The sequence below is a fragment of the Psittacula echo genome, assembly GCF_963264785.1.
Source record: "Psittacula echo genome assembly, chromosome: 9".
In the NCBI taxonomy this organism is placed as follows: Eukaryota; Metazoa; Chordata; class Aves; order Psittaciformes; family Psittacidae; genus Psittacula; species Psittacula echo.
Genome location: NC_137745.1, coordinates 8,277,432 through 8,294,572, shown reverse-complemented (window position 1 = coordinate 8,294,572; position 17,141 = coordinate 8,277,432). Strand labels below are relative to the sequence as shown.

The window sequence follows — 17,141 nt, the reverse complement described above, 5'->3', positions numbered from 1 at the left end:
TTCCTAGAGAAGAGCACAAGAAGAGGACAACTGTGTGAGGGTACTTCCCTGATGTACCCCTCTGCTTTCTAGTAATCTTTGATATCCTTGTATTTACAAGCCTTGAGAGGCTTTCTTTCCATGAATTTGTTACTGTATATTCTTAAGTCATGTAAGCTTTTGACATAAACAGTATCCTTTGGCAATGAGTTCCATGCAATAAATATATGCTGTATTTAAAAACAGCAGTGAAAGGGCCCCTTTTGTATTTTCATCATCTCTGGCATTGTAAGAACTAAGAAATAAAATTACCCAGAGGCAGGTATAAAATGGTTGCACCCTCTTCCTTTTTTCTCTTGCTTCTTGCAGTCTTTGCTATATATCCTCCTCCAGCTTTCCTCTTCTAAGATAGAAAGTCCTAGTTTATTTAATCTTTCTGTATGCAAAGCTTGCTCAGTATCTTTGTCACTCTTCTTCGTACCTTTCTCAGTTCTACTATTTCTATTTTGATTTGCTTACGTGTTAATAGTGAGCTGATTTTTATGTGGCAGTAATTCAGAACCTAATGAGCACAGCAATTCACATTTTTGATGACTACAATGTTACCATAAAAGAACGAGGTTTAATTATGTGGAGATTTCAGACGTGCATGTGCAGTTCAGTACCCATGACAATGCATTTTTATACTTTAATTAAGCTTCTTGAAGTACAGAATTCCTTTTTAAAAGTTTCCATTGTCTTTGTAAGATAAGCAGAATGACCTAGATAGGAGCTTCTGTAGCATTTCATTCTCTTCTGCATGGGGAATACATGTCAGAGATGTTTCTCAGGTGACAAAATAGGAAGATCCCAAGTCACTCTAGAGCATACGAGTAACTGGTTTTCATCTGTTTTATCCCTTCTGATGAGTACAATCACTTAGTATTTTGATACTCCAGGTAAATACAGTATTTATATTTCTAAGGCTATTTCTAAAGAGGAAATAAAGATAGGTTTTGATGTCTGTTGGTTACAGAAAATAATCCCTTGCCATGATGACTTGAAAAGTGGTAGTTGGGCCTGTCCCTTATCCAAAACAAGGTGTAGAGCTGAACACATGATGATAGGAAAAAGAAATGACAGATAACTATGGTGCTGTGAAGTCTTACAGTGTGAATCTTTCAACATGGGGAGTCTCTGAAAATTCCAGCTCCTCCATTCCTGGCTTTCTATAAACAGAAGATGAAATCTGCGTGTTAAGTGAATTCCCAGCTGTCAATATGGGGAGAAGACCAAAGTCTGTTTTAAAGATTAGGCATTATTTTTCTCTTGTTCTCCTGAGCAGAAATGCAAAGTCATGATGATTGACATACCCCTCACCCCCTGGGTTTTTGCCTTTTGTTTTTGTCTTCGTGGGAATTCACATGGGAATGACGCATTAACATGAGGAGTATGTTTGTGCCAGGCCTGAGTGTGTGCAGAGTGCGTGTTGTTCCCAAACCAGCTCATTGCGAAACTTGTCTTACAGAGAAGTAATATTGAAATGAAGGCTCCTGAAGTCACGTTGCTGCCTGCCATCATATTCTGGAACTTAAAGGAGGCTGTGTGCCTAGAATTGAAGTATTTCTGTTTCCAAAACACAGGCTTCTTGCAGCTGAGCAAAGGAAGGTCTCCAGGGACTGTTTCCAGTGCCATACTGTGGTGCACTATCTGCCAGTCCTCATTTCATCTCATACCAGTTATTTAATGAACTCTGATCCCTTAATTTTTTTCTTAGGTCAGCACTATAGAGAAGTAAGACTGAGTCCTCAGATGGAGATGTTCCTGGTGGTCCATTCTGGAGCTGTTTTTGGTATTAGAGGGCACCACAGCTCTCCCTGCTACAGAACCCTGCTTACCTGCACGTTTTTCTTATCCTGTCAAAGCCCCACAACCCAAATCTGGTCAATTAGCAGAGGATTGTCACTGAATCCTTTACAAACCAATAAAAGCAACAGCCAATAAAGCTGTATCCTGTTCTAGATCCTGAATTTGCTGTGAGCAGGAAGGACTGACGACTGTGGGCTGGTTTAGCACATCAGAAGTCAGAGCCACAAAGCTTGATTTTGCAGAGCTGTGGTATCTGGTGCTCTTAGTGTGGCACCAAAGGAGGTGCGTCTCTGAAAAGTCTTCCTTCAGTGCAGGGCTGGTCTGCAGGCTAGATACCCCCACCTCGCCAGCCATTCTGTATCACAACAAGTGATACAGAAGAAACAGGGTGTTTGATCTCTGAGGCTTGCATTCCTCAGGAACCTCTTGAATACAGGCTAAAAAGTAGCACAGGAGAAAATCCTTGATCTGCTTTTCCTACCTGTCAGTTCCCCCCAAACATAAAAAAACCCTGAATTTTGTTTTGGAGATCCATTACAGCTCCTTTCCTCCTATGGCAGAAGGGTGAATTTTAAACCCTGTGAATAAAGTAGTGAATTTTAAACCATGACCTATTTTAGGATAGTATAAACCATTCAAAATGGCATTGTATCAGTATTTCTTCACCTCACTGCAGGCTTGCTTGCTTTGCTTTTTGTTGATTCAACCTGCTTAAATTTATCACCTTCAGACTTTCAAAATCCCATCGCAAAGAGGCAAAATAATATTTTGCATCATTTTTATAAAGCAAAATGAGATAGTTTGGCTTTAAGTAGGAAAAATAACCCTGCTCCTCTTTCCAAGGGGATTTTCATATCCCTTTTCCACATTGAATTGCACTGTCCTCTAGTGGATATTTTAAGCAATTGTTTCTGTGTTTGTAAATCATACTGCTCCAATACAGTAGGTTTAATCTTTATTTTCAAATGAACCATAAATGTTGTCTGATATAGAAGGTACAGTAATATTTCAAACTGGATAAGAAAAAGTTACATTTGACCTGTGATCCAAGTCATAATAATGTAGAGACATTAAAAAAATGTTTGTATCTGACGTATCAGTTGAAGCAGAAAGATACGGAGTGAAGATGCAAGTGTATGCCACCTGTGTTTTATTGCATTTTATTACATTGCATTGAGAGTTGGAGATAACACATTGAAACAAATTTTGTGAGCTGCGAATGAGTGAATAATAAAAAACAGTGGAATAGTAGGAAGGATTAAACACATGTTATTAGATTCAAAGTGAAGAACTATGCATCCCATTTTACGCAGTGGTTTGGTATTTTTCTTAGTATTGTTCTCTGCCCATTGAGGGATAGGGAATAGATCTTTGTCTGAGACTCAAGAACATGTGATTTGTAATCCAGGTAAACTAAACTATCTCCACAGGGTTTGGAAAATGTCCTCAGCTCTCTGCCTCAGGATCTGTATCTCCAAAGCAGCTAACAAGGAGACTCGCTTTCTGCATGTCATGCTGAAGATTTCTTTCTTCATAAACCAAGGTGTAGCCTCTATGAAATCAAATGAAAGTTCCTTGCTTACCTGTAGCTAATTAAATCATGTTCCTGAGATTCTCTGATGCTGGCAAAGTCACGTTCATGTAATTGTATCTTGCTTTGCATATCTCTAAACTGCAGCAGTTCTTGATGCTTTGCTGTTGGTAAAGGTTCCTACAGTCTTCCAGCCCTGTGAGAAAGAAGCTCTTCCATGTCAGTGCTGCGAAGGCAAATGGACGTTTGCGAGGCAAAACTGCATCCTGGATGTCTGATTTTAGAAGTGATGGATACCCTTCTTTTTAACTGGGACTTGAGGAGATGCACATCTCTGAAAAGCAGAATGGGAATACAAAAGTCTTATTGACGATGCTTGTTGCTTGTGTAGGCTTGTAGTGCTGTGTGTCTGGATCCAGATGTAAGTTACAGCCCCTTTATTTTCCCTCAACGAGCTGCGAATACATCTGCATCTTCAGGTGCTCCCAGCACCCTGCAGTGGGAGCTTCCCCACATTCTTTTGTTTGAGCAATTTGAGATGCCATCCTTCCACTGGTGTTTATTGTGTTGAAGGAAGAAGAGAAGCAGCAAATGCCTGGCAGCATACTGCTGGCTTGCTTTTCTTAGTTATTTTCTGCCAACTTAATAATTTAGTTGGTAAAAGACACAAAATCAGACTCCACTGACGAGAAGGATTGGGAGATATCACACGTTATATCCACAAAAATGCTAGAAGCCTTCTGGCAGGAACATATTTGCCAACTGTACCATGCGAAACCATTGTCTTCCACGTAGATGTGACCTGTGGCATCCTGGAGAAGAAAACTTGACATATTTGTCTGCTTTATACTGACTGGGTATGCTTTTAGCTGATGAAAGAGCTAGGTTTGGTTAGTAAATTAGTTCAGTTAGCTTGAGCTGTAAAGGTTTTATATTCTAATTTTGGTCAAAGCAATCTGTAAGCAAGTTCTTTGCTAGAGTAGCTTTTAATTTGCTGCAGATGTAGTTTTACTGACAGTTTCCAAATAGCTTGTTTTTAACTAAAATAGATGGATTGAGCTTCAGAAAAATCATTTTGCAGCAAGGACAGAGATAATATTGGTGGCCTTTGTAGTAATATTTATAGCTCACTGTGAGAATGTTCATGTGTCTGTGTGTGCATGTAAGGGAGAAGATGCATCCAAATCACGAGGTGTGCATCCAGCATTGCTCATAGTTGGAAAACTTGCAAGTCCTTGCTGCTGTCATCAGATAATGTGGGGATTTTTCAAAAGAGTTTCTTATTAAAAATACACCAGCAGAAACTTTTGATTAGAGGGGTCTGAATGCTGGAATAATTATGGTTTTGAGCTGTTGTTATGTCAGCCATCCTGAAATACTTCGTTAAAACAAGTATTTTAAAACACGTATGTTCCATACGTTTTCAGTAGTATTCAGGAGAGATTTGTGCTGTACAATCATGGTTGTGGTGATTTCAGTTTGGGTTTTTGTTGGACAGTTAGTTCTCTAGTTGTACTGGTAGCCTCACATTTTTGTACATACCTAATACTCATTCTGATCCTGAAAGATAATAGCCAAAAAAATGGCTTCACAATTGGCTGACATGTTCCTTATCATGGGTCCTAACAGCGTATTAGAGGTTCTTCCTCACTTCAGGGCCAGTGTTTGTGTGTCTGTAGGGTCAGTTGGATCCAGGAGCTGCTCTGGCATCTGCATGGGTCAGGGGCTTATTCGAGCATGGGAGAGATTCATTCATAGAATCGTAGAATAGTTCAATCATGGTTGTGTGCAGGGGAGGGAGGGAGAAAGCGGGAGAGCAGTTTTGGTGGTTACCTCTACTTGGTCGTCTTCAAATGATTATGAAACCTCAGCCTCAGTTCATTTGCATTCGTGTTTGGATTTGTGAGATTCAGAGCTTTACCATTATTATCTGCCATTGTTCAGCGCTATGGTGCATTATCATCCTAAGCCTGTTGTAATTGTTCAGTGGTAAATGAAAGAGAAATAACAATTTTCAAGTGTCAAGTTTTCATTCTGCCTCTTTTTGTGTCCAGAATTTGTGGTGTTAGTGTGGGCTCTGAAGGTCAGCAGACGAATGCAGTTGCTGCAGACAGCGAAACATCCTGTATATAGATTTATAGATGGGCTATAAGGGAGGTAGAATGCTTTATAGGTGCTGCTCGTATTAATCCTTATATGTATGATAATCAAATGCCAGTGTACATTTTGTTAAGGCTAAAAATATTATAGAAAATGCACACACTGTATCTGTTTTCTGGAGTGTGGACAGGTATGCTGTATGCTATAGCTGCTTCTGCTGTATCTAAAATGTCCTTAGTTACATGGAACGTGGCAGCCTTTTGGATTATGTCAGTGATTCAGTGCAGTTCTAACAATAACGTCCTACCACTGCTTCAGGTAGTATGCAGTTACATTCGTCTGAGGTGGGGGTTTTGTGCCAAACATTCAAAGCAGAATTGAAGGCTTTGTCAAGGATCCCTTGAACAAAAAGACACTGTTAATTAAAGCTGTTACTTTTCATATAGACAGAGCATACGTAAATGTATCTAATTTTGTATATAAAGAGAGAAGAAGCTGTATATATGCTCATATAGTATTTAGGAGCTGTAGGATTGATGGGTCTTGCAGTATTTACAAAGATTCAGTCCCCTACCTAGCATGAAGACAGTGATAATGCAGCATTTGCCTTAGTTACTATCGCTTTTGTTTCCCAGCATTGGTGCTTAGTCCCGGCAGACTGCAGGTTGTTACCACCATTGATGGTGATTCCTTCATTCTATTGTGGCTTCCTTATTCTTGCAGAGTCCATAATCAGTTGCAAGTATATTTGATAGTGATTTCACATCTCTCAGTTGTTTTGTAGGTGGAAGGAACCTAACCTATGGATATAGTGCTATCTTTAGTTTCTTTAATAGTGTTTTGTAAGGCATGCTGTTGGGTAAAAATGGTTATTAGAACAATAATGCTATCAAATAACCTGTCTTGTGTGTAGACAGTTCGCCCTCTCCGTATGTCTAATAGTCTGTATACATTAGATACTGAGCATGGTTCTGGTATACAATGGAAGGTTTATTTCTCTTACAGACTTAAATAATACAGAGACTGTGCATCCTCTGTGCACATGAAATACTGAAAACCTTTTCATCTAACTACAGGGTCTGAATGTTAAAGTTCTTTCAGCTGGAAATGCAAGTTCTAGCCAGGCTACAGAAGCATACATAAACAATGTTCAAAGATTTCAGTGGAGTTACAGTCAGCATCATTTGAACTGATCTTTTGGCTTATTTGGAAGATTACAGTAAAACCCAAGATTGAATTCTCTTCCTGATTCAGTTTCTTATTGATTGAATCCTTTTAGACTCCTCTCTAATTTAACAGTGTATTTTTATTAAAGCCAAGCATACAAACATCAATTATCCAAGCTGCATCTAATTTCCTTCAACTTTATTTTCCCCCCTTTTGCTGCCAGTGGATTAGAAGACCTGATTAGAATTCAGCTTGGAAGCTGAAAAGCAGATCCTTAAATGAGAATGTCTGCATTAGGAATTAAAATATCTGTACTGGGCATAAAATCCTCCTCCTTATCTCTAATAATGTAAACACACTCGGTTAAGTTGATCTGTCACATGCCTGGTGCAATGTCCCTGAATTAGGAGTATGTATTAGAAAGGGCAGAATGGTGTCTGTGCCTTGTTCAACTGTTAGAATCCACCACTAGCATATTTTAACATCAAAGTGTTTTGCATAGATCTCTCTCTACCATAAGGGTTAATGTGGTAAGAGTTTGAAGGGCTAGTTTTTTTCTTTATGTGTTTTCACCTCCTAACACCAACAATGTTTGCATGTGCACAAGCAGTAGGAGCAAGACAGAGAAGGAGAAGGTTTCACTATTGGTAGCTTCTACAGAGTTAAGGATTTTGTAACAACTCAAAGGTGAAATAAATAGTTGCAATGGCATCACCAACTTAATACCCGGAAACACCTAAACTGGTAAATGCGTGCATTTAACATGACGTTAAAGTGTTGGCCCATGTGTAAACTATAAGAGTTATAAAATCAATTAAATTGTATGTTCTGATTTGACTGCATTGTTAATTTCCTTCTGATACCTTAATTGGATGGCTCCAGTGCAAATAGTAAGGAGACACATAGCAGACAGGCAGCATTCTAGCATATCATCAATGGAAAACTAGATGAAAGCATTAGTGTCTAGTAAGCTTGGGAGTAGAAAATGGGGCTATGTCCCGTATGGTCAGATTGGAACTGTTCTGACCACTTTGGGTGGCATCATGAAACATCTTGGAGCTGGAGGAAGCAGCAAGTGATGAGAGAGGTATCAGTGAGGTGGTCCCATTGCCATCTTCATTTTATGACTGTTGTAGCATTGGAGTTCTGTAGTGCAATGTAAACACTGCCATAGGTCTAGTAAGTGATGTTTTTGCAGTCTAGGTTACTGCTTAAGGGTGAAATGATTTCTTATGGTAAGTGAAGTATTCGTTGAGATTTCTTTTCCCACTTTTTTATTGCTGCGTTGCGGATGGCAGTATTACTAACAGTGGTGAGCTTTCAATCTGTGTGTGTGACTGCACATCACTGGGGCTAATTGTCACATTTTATCTGGGGAGAAATATTAAACCTGATTGTGCAGAGCTATAAACATGCGTGACTGCGGGGAATTTTTGTGGTGCTGGTATGAGCCTGGCTACCTGGAGGGTGGGCAAAGTGAATCTGTTCATCTTGTGCAATGAGTTAAGCATAATTGTGGTTGACATCATGCACAAGTAAAAGCCAGTGATATTTCGTTCCTTCAAACCTAATCCCTTCTTTATCTTGTTGTCTTTTGTGTCAACAGCATTCTGGCAAAGCTTGTTTGTGACACCCAGTGAAGCTTACTGTAGAGTACCCCAAATGTTGTGGATTAGCCCCACTGTGGATGAGATACAGCATAGCTTTATCTGTAGTGTGGCCCCTCGTCTTAATAAGATGTGGTGGGAAGCCTGGTCTATGAACTTGGGTTCAATATTATACTACCTTACCAAGTGGAAAGAAACCATGTCAATATTTTGTGGGTATTAATGTCTTGTACATTGTGAAGGGTAATTTAATAGTGAATTTGGTGCAGGAATTTCAGTTTCCAGAAACTAATGAATAGCAGGTTTTTGAGGTTATCAGTTAATCTCTTGTAATGAATGCTCTTCATTACATGCCTTCTCTTGTTAATTAGATGAGATTTTTAGTCCTCTTTATCGAGTCAGGGCAAGTATATTACCTTTTCCTCTGTACTGTTTATGATATAGTGCGTATCCAGATTGTTTTGTTCATTATTCACATATGAATATTTCATTCCATGTGTATCTGCGCATTCATACACTGTGTTTTCTGAGCTCCAACCTGATGATTATTCAAGACATGGAAAAAAATACAAAACATAGATTGTTTAATCTCTTTATTTATACTTGTTGGTAGAAATTCCCATTTTCTATGTAATAATGTGTCTATGACATTAATTACCATGCCAGTTTAGACCAAGGCAGTTAATCACTGCTACACACTATGCAAACAATAGACTCGAGACCAAGTCCTCTGAGTACAGAGGTAAAGCTTGTATCTTCCTTAAATGAGAACATGTCTGACAGAGGGGAACTGGTACTCTGGTTTGGGTCTGTTACCTGTGTTTATTTAAAAAGCAAAGCCAAAACAAAACAGACAAAACCCCCACCTAATCCCTACTCTTGTGTCTTTCTTACAGGTTGAAGCGATACTTGTGAACATATTTGGTGGGATCGTGAACTGTGCCATAATAGCCAATGGCATTACCAAAGCCTGCCGAGAGCTTGAGCTGAAAGTACCTCTGGTAGTCAGACTGGAGGGTGAGTGCTGATGGTTTGTCCCTCAGGTGCACAGTAATCCACTTTGGCATTCTTCCATCGCTAAGCTCCAAACAGATTAGTCTCACACAATAGGAATACATCCCATTCTTCGTCCATAGCGTGACCTGAAGTCAATAAACTCAGGTCATATTTCTGTATTCCTGCTCCCTGGTGGTACTTGAAGCAATGAAATTTTGCAGTGAAAGTTTTACAGTTTTACTTGTAAGATTTGCAATGCAAATGGAAATTATTTTGCTGCAAGTTTCTGTTTACTGGAAGCAATTTCTTTTCAGATGATTTTTTTGGAGTGCAATTCCATTATTGCTGAACCTGCAGCAACATCACAGTTTTCTTAAACTTCTTTCAATACCGTAATTAAAAGGAAGATGTTAGAAACAGTGTTTTTGAGAGAGAGATTACTGTAACATGTTCTTCTGCCCGGTTATCAGCTAAAATCCATTAAAAAACAGATTTGGTAAGGGCAAGGAATACATTTTTGGTACATCCAGCATTATGAAGCTGGAAACAAAAATAAGTAATAGAGAGGTAAGGAAGAGTGCTCTTTGGCAGTTGCTGGCTTTAATATAACGGCAGTGGGTATGGCGTTCTGTCTCTAATTTCTGAGAAGTACCCTGAGGGAGGAAGGGGGATTCTTCTGCTGCCGTTGAATGAAAAACTGCTTTGATTGAAATCAGCACACAACTCTGGCAAGCTTAAAACATTTCTTTTTTGCTAAGCAGGTTTGGAAATAGAGGGGTTTCTGTTTGGTTTTGGGCTTTTTTAAGGCCTGTTCCTCAAAACCATCAATTTTCATGTTTGGGTATGTGTAAAGAGCATGAAGTGTCCTATCACTCAGCACTGATGATGAAAGGAGGAAATGCATCTGTTTAGGTACCTGAGGTACAAAACAAAGGTGGTTTTTAACACTCTGGTAAGGGGAAGAGGATAAAGAGTTCTGAATGCACCAAAGTTGTTCCTTTTCAAAAGTCACCAGGACTCATGAAGATGCAGGTTACCCATGAAGCTCTTTGGTCAGCGCTTGTTTGCTTTCACCACAAAGCAGGGTTTTTCCATCCCTCCTTCTCCTGGTACATTACACGAGATGTAGTTCACGTCAGGGGAGACCACAGCCTGTGTCATACAATTTTGTCCTGTAGAAGATGTGCCATGCATTTCCCTGCTGGGTTCAAACACTTTCCAGAGGGCATTCTTTGGTTTAATGGGGTCACACTTCTGCTGTGGTAAGTGCAGGAAATTTCAGTTACTCTAAAATGGATTTTAGAAACAAATAGTGAAAAATTTCTCTGGGTGATGCAGCACCACTAAACACCTTAACAGAGTAAGAAGCCAGCTTAATATGGATCAGGGAGACTGATGGATGTTGGTTAGAAGCAGGAAAGTTTCATAATACAAAATCTCATTGTTTATCGGCTCTAGGCAATGTTGTGTAGCTTTTTGTCATAGCAACAAACTTTTCCTGTCTGTTATAGCTGGGAAAAAGTTTATCTGTCAGACCTGCAAGACTTCTCATCTATTGTAGCTGTTATTTTTTAAGCGAAGATACTGGAGAAGCCATTAGTTTTCCTAATGAACAAGATAGTTACAAGTTTGTTTCTATTGCAGTATTTGAAACTGGTATAAGAGAAACACGAAAATCACCTTGCTCATTTTAAACTGCAGTCTGCTAGGTCTGCCGCTGGGCTTTCTTGACCTTTCTCCATTTTTTCTGATACTTCCATGCTTGTACACAAGTAAGGGTGAATGTTTATTTATCTTTTAACGTGGCTTATGAGAGATTGCAGAGGCTGAGTGAGGAGGTCCCAGTGCTGCTGCACCGTGGAGTTTGTCTGGAAGAGAAGGTGAGACAATGTGGAGCAGGAACTCTTCTGCTTGGGGCTTGCAGACAGCCCTGCAGAAGTGACTGCACAGTGCCTGTGCCTCTTGTGCCTGGATCTTTATGAGCCGTGTGCTGGTTCCTCCACAGAGTTTGAAGCCGAGTCTTCAGAATGTCAAACACAAGATTTAATGCAAACATCTTTTGTTGACCATCTTCCCATGACTGCTCACTCTTTACTAGGTTTGTAATAATGCTTCTCCTAGACTAGTTGCATACTCCAGAGATGGAGATGCCACATTTTCTTCAGGAAGCTCTGTTCTGAATTAATACAGCAAGCTCCCACTTTTGTATAATATGTATCTGAAAAGATTTTCATTTCTAGCGTTACCCATCAGTTCATCCTAAACCAAAAGTGACAATGTTTACAGCTGTCAGGTGCTGTACTTAGAAACAGTGGGAATGTAACTCCTGCTTTCTGTGCCTCCTTGATCACGTAGTCAGATTCCTCAGAAATCAGTCCTTCTGGATCCTTAGTCATCTTCATTGTTCTTCTTTCAACTCACACCAGGTTATTGAAACATAGAAGGATTTTGAACTAATAATGAATACTGGGAGTAATAAGGCTACCCAAGGCTTTTTTAAAACATCACTGATAACATTTTGCACTTCAAAAGGAGAGAAAGAGAGAAAGGGACAGGCACTTTTTTGGATTTCTATTTTGAACATTTTTCCAACAGAAGGTTCATGTTTATTCCCATAAATCTAACAGATTTGTGACCTGCACTTTAAAGACTCTTTGCCTGCATGCACTGTATTACAAATGTCTTGATGACTAGACTTTTAATCAGTCAAATCTGTCTTGATTTAGCAGGATTCTGTGGACAAATCTTTGTTCTCAGTTGTATAATAATTACAAGCTGTTTTACCAGTGGATAAAGAAAGGATTACTCTCCTCTTTGAAAATGGTAACTTTATAATTACATGTATTTACGTGCCTTATCAGTAAAGAACTCACCAGCTGAGGCACAGGATTATTGTTTAAAAGGCTCATGGACAAATGGAGAAATTACATATTCCAGGTTTTATGTGTTACAGATGTAGAAAAGTAACTTCTGCTGGTTTTATGCAGGATTTTTTGCCCTTTAAAATGTAATGTACTCAATTAAGTTTTGCGAAAACTATCTAGGGGTGCTGAATTGAAGCCAGACCTTGTTTCTCATTTATGCAGTTCTGAGTTAGATGAAAAGAGGAAAGAATGAAAAAGAATTGTGAATTAGATATCCTCTTCCTATGCTGGAAATTTTACATTCTCTCAATAAATGACTTCTCTGCTGCTCTGGTCTTAGGACGAGAAGAATTGGGAGGAATTAGAGCTACTTAATGTGTTGAAACACAGCTAGAAGCAAGTCAACTTTTATTCAAATGTCTGAATCTAAAATTTCCTGTCATGTTTTTCTGCCATGTGATTGGTGACCTTCAGTGTTCTTCTGAATATATTTAAACAGTCATTAGATTCTGAAATCTCTTAAACACAAGTGAAACTTTGCTCCAGCTTATACGTCTTGATCACACATATGGTCTAGTATGTATGTCTGTGACTTTTAGTATCCCAGATTGCCTATTGAGAGAAGAATTGCTATTGCAGAGTCACGCTTAGAACTTTATTCACCTCTACAGGCATCCTGGGTGTTTAAACATTCAGCACCCATTTAAATGTGTCTTTCCCAGGTAGGATGTAGACATGAGGCAGAGGAAAAGATTAAAATATTCTTTGGGAAGAGTTTGGGATAAAAGAGTGCAAATGGGGTGAACAGAATAGAAAAGGTTTAATTGTCTCTTACAAGTAGGCAGTGAAAGTTGATTCATTCTTGACTGCAGAGCCAACGGCAACAAGACGTGTGAGCCACCAAAACTTCATCAGTTCCTCAGCTGAAGATCATTCATTAGAGGTTGTCACCAGTCAAACCTCAAATCAGATGTTGACTGAAGGTTAGCTAGTGATGAACTTCAAACCTTGTCCCTTATTTTCTAGTACTTCTGAGCCCTGAGAGGCTATGAGTTTCCAGCTTGTGGGCTAGCACAAATGACATAACCCGGACCCATGATGGGGGTAAATTCAACTTTTAACACACTCATCCAGGTAGCATATCAAAGCTGAAACATTGCTGCTGATAATGTTACATGGTCACAATGTGTTCATGTCAATTTTCAGATATGCTGCACATTGTAAAATATTTTCTCATAGCAAAATGTTTTGGGTATTGCAGATTAGTTTTTTATGTAAGTCTTCTATTTGTTAGGATATATCAAATATAGATAACTGTGTCTTCTCCCATTATATCTTATTTACCCAGAAAGCTAGAAATGGCATTGCTGAATCTTGCATCCTCTCCAGCCATCAGTATTTAGCAGTGACAATTTAGTCTGTTCCCAGTGGTTTTATGGCAGTGCAAGTGAGTAAGTGAACATTATGAAAATCTTGGAGTATGATGGGGGTGTTTTCTTTGTTTGCTTTCATTCAACCTGTGCAGTCCTCTTGACTCATTTGTAACAATGTGAGCTAGTGTAATCTTACAGTCTATAGAAACATGCTTACATAGAATATTTATTACTAGGTTTTTTAGAAAATGAGTTGAATAGATTTGCTTTGCCAGTAATAGCAGAGATTTCAGGGCAGCAGAAGTGTTAATGTGAGAGATTGCATGTGCACAGAGAGGTTGTTTCAGAAGGAGGATATTTAGATTAAAAAGCCTGAAGGTATAAAATTACATCTTTCCTGGTTTTCTATGGAGTCATTGACAGTAAGGTGTCAAATGGAAAAAGATGCTTTCTCTCATTACAAAGGCATTGCCTTAATAGAGTCCAGTTAGAAAAAAACACCACCACAAACTAACAAAAACCACCCCCAGCAACAACAACAAAAGCCCTATAGCCTTCAGTGCTGTGGATTTTCACCCTTTATGGGTTGGCCTCAGTGTAGGTGAAGGGCGGGTTACTCTGGTAGCCTGTGTATGGGACTCTGTTTATGGTTCTCTGACACCATCCAGTGGCAGGAGGTTAATGTTAGAATAGTGGGAGTATCTATTTGTTTATCCTAACATCTACTGCAATAAGATGATGCCCATTGTATTCTTAAACATTTCCAGTGTTTTATGTTTAATTTTAAAAGTTTTACCTCTGCTTTCAGCAGGCTGTCATTATAATTAATGTAGTCTCCATATATCTAAAATACTTCTCACAATGGGATAAAAAGCTATTATTTAAATACACGAAAATAACAGCAAAGGAAGTGCATGCTCAAAAATAGTTATGTGGCCTGCCTGTAAAACACTCTTTTTAACAAAAACACAGAGTGTACCCTTACTCTTTTGACTGCAGTAAGATTTTTTTCAGCTTTCATCTTTTCATTTGCCTGCATAAATTCCCTCTCCCTTCTTAGTGGACTGCGTTTTGTATTGATTTTGTAATGCATGTTAGACAAGTGGTGTGTATAGCAATCAATGCAGTGCAGAATAGATCCTATGTATTTTTCTCACTCTGACCTGTTAGTAAATTAATACTGGCCACTTAGTGAAGGGCAAAAGTCAGTTTTAAATACGTGGCTGTCACAGACATCATCGTATTTTTCTCTGTGGGAAAATTTCCAGGAAAGTTTCCCTCTTTCCATTTTCTTCTCACTGCACTTTGTCTTCTAGAATCCTATTTGAGAGAGCAGTACAATCTTGGCTGTTTTAAATGTTTATCACACTTGTATCTAAATAATAGATAAAACCTTCAAGATTTGATGGGAATCGCTATATAAATGTGAGGAACATGACAGAGAATGGAACCTTCATAATGCTTTCTGATTGCCCTGTGCAGTTCTGTACTGCCAATTAACAGCTTCCACATTATGTTTTGTAGGCTGGTTGGAAAAGAAAATCAAATATTATACTCTTTTTTGCTCTTAATACTCTTTTTTTCTGTGGGAAAAGTCCTGTACAATTCTGGACTTGCAATTGCATACAGTTACTATGCAACCAAATCCCTCTTCCGTCAAAGGTTTCAGATGTTTTTGACCTTCCTTCACAAGTCCTACAGCGTGTCCTCTGCATACCGATGGGAAGCACGACCTCTTCTGCCAGTGCTTTCAAGGCATAGGAGATGGAGTCCCACATTCCTCTTCCAGACACCTGCGTCCCCTATCACAAAGTGCTGGGACCTGCTGTGACAGAGATGTCTTTGGTCTCTTTCGGTGCTGGGAGTGGGAATCCTGACCTGAGCAAGCTGATGAAACAGGCTTTTGAATTTCTCTATTTCTGCTGTACAGTTTCAGACATTTTATAAAGTCTGACAGAAAAAAAAACCCAACAGAAACACCTTTAAAATGAGCATTCTGGAAGTTGCACAGTAAAGAGTATGCTACTTGCTTGGTTAATAATTAAGAGTATTATTAGTGTATAGCTCCAAATATAATTAAAATTCATTTTTCTACGTCTAGGAATTACAAAGTAATTAAGCATTTTGACATGGCAAATGAACAAGGAACTTGATGTGGAAGAGAAGGGAGTAGAAATGGTCCTAAAGAGGATCAGCCCAGGGTCTTGTGCTTGTGACCAGAGTGTCATCCCAAAGTGTGGATTTCATATCCTCAGTAGGAAGATTGAGGATATGAGTTTTTCCATGGTGCAGAGCATATCAGTGATCAAAACTGCCACTGGCTTTGCTGGAGAGTTCAGATTTTCTGTTAGTCTCTGTTTTCCAAGGGGAATGAGCTGCAGTAAGTGGGAAGATGATGTGCTTTATACAGGTGTGAATAGTGGGGGGAAGTGGACTTTCCTGAAATACCTTTTTTTGATTAGGGATGTTTTTTTCCTTCACTCTGCGTGTTGTCTATTGACTGAATTTGAGCTTTTTACATACAAAATGGAGCACTTGGACTGTATAGCTGGGGAGTTGCCTTCAATATGGAGCAATGTAGTGCAGCGGCAGAGGGAATGGTGTCATGCAGAATGCTTCAGAAATCACTGTGTTCCCCATTTTTGGCAGAAATGTGAAAAAGCATATTCAGGAGCAGCTCAAAACCACTTAGATTTTCAGGATTACCTAAATCTTTGACTCTCAATAGCCCATTTTGCAGATTTCAATTAACATGGGTGAATTTTAGTTGCTGTTGATTCACTGGCTGCTGATTAGCTGTAGCTGATCATTGCTAATAAATGTGTTAAATCTTCTCAGTGTCTTAAAGGCCTGGTATGTGGTCTCTCATCTGCTTTTGCCGGATGTTCGTACTGACCAGTGGATGTTGGATTGACCTTCTCATCTTCACAAGGCCACTCTTGTGGATGCAAATGCTATTATCAAAATTATCTGTCCAAATTGTCATTGAAATCAAGAATTCCTTCTTCTCAGCTCACTCTAAACCACTCATTGAATCTGTTGCTAAACTGGAATGATGTGTAGTTTGAAACGTTAACTCCTTTTATAGAGATTTAATAGAAGATGCTCATTTATGCATTAATATTAATTGCTAATTATAGTCAATGCTCTTTTTTTAGGAACAAATGTTCATGAAGCCCAGCGTATTCTGAATGAAAGTGGACTCCCGATCACGTCTGCAAATGACCTTGAGGATGCAGCAAAGAAGGCTGTGGCTAGCGTGGCCAAAAAATAACAACCTGAAGATTATTCTCATGGGAAGCATGTGTATTGCACAAGATGCCATTCCTGTCACTATTTCAGAGAGGATTAGTGGAGTTTTTCTAAGCCGTCATCGATGTTGGTGGACTTAATTTGTGATACGTGGCAAACTGAGGCCGTAGGCTTGCAAGTTTAGGGTTCAGAAGTTTTGCATCTGCCACCTTGAAAAGTTTGTTATGTCTTAATGTGATTTTGGTCATTTTGTTACTCAGAATTGTAATAAGTAATACTTCACTTCGTGCAGCTCTTTTTGTGATTTCCTTCCAGAATTGTCACTGATAAAGTCATGATAAGATACAATAATTAATAATTGACATCTGTCAACAGGATCGTTCTTTAATCAAACACATGTAGTTCACCTATTTCACAATATTTT

General features: G+C 39.0%; 1 protein-coding gene across 1 annotated transcript in view; it reads left to right on the top strand.

The window, feature by feature from the left end:
- SUCLG2 (succinate-CoA ligase GDP-forming subunit beta) overlaps window positions 1–16,739 on the top strand; it is a gene marked incomplete at both ends in the record, with an annotated part of 128,560 nt that extends 111,821 nt beyond the window's left edge. The window contains 2 exons of the mRNA XM_080625486.1: window positions 9,129–9,249; window positions 16,624–16,739. Of these exons, the coding sequence (XP_080481612.1) occupies window positions 9,129–9,249; window positions 16,624–16,739 (237 nt within the window). The remainder of the gene's footprint in view (window positions 1–9,128; window positions 9,250–16,623) is intronic.
- Window positions 16,740–17,141: the final 402 nt, after the last annotated feature.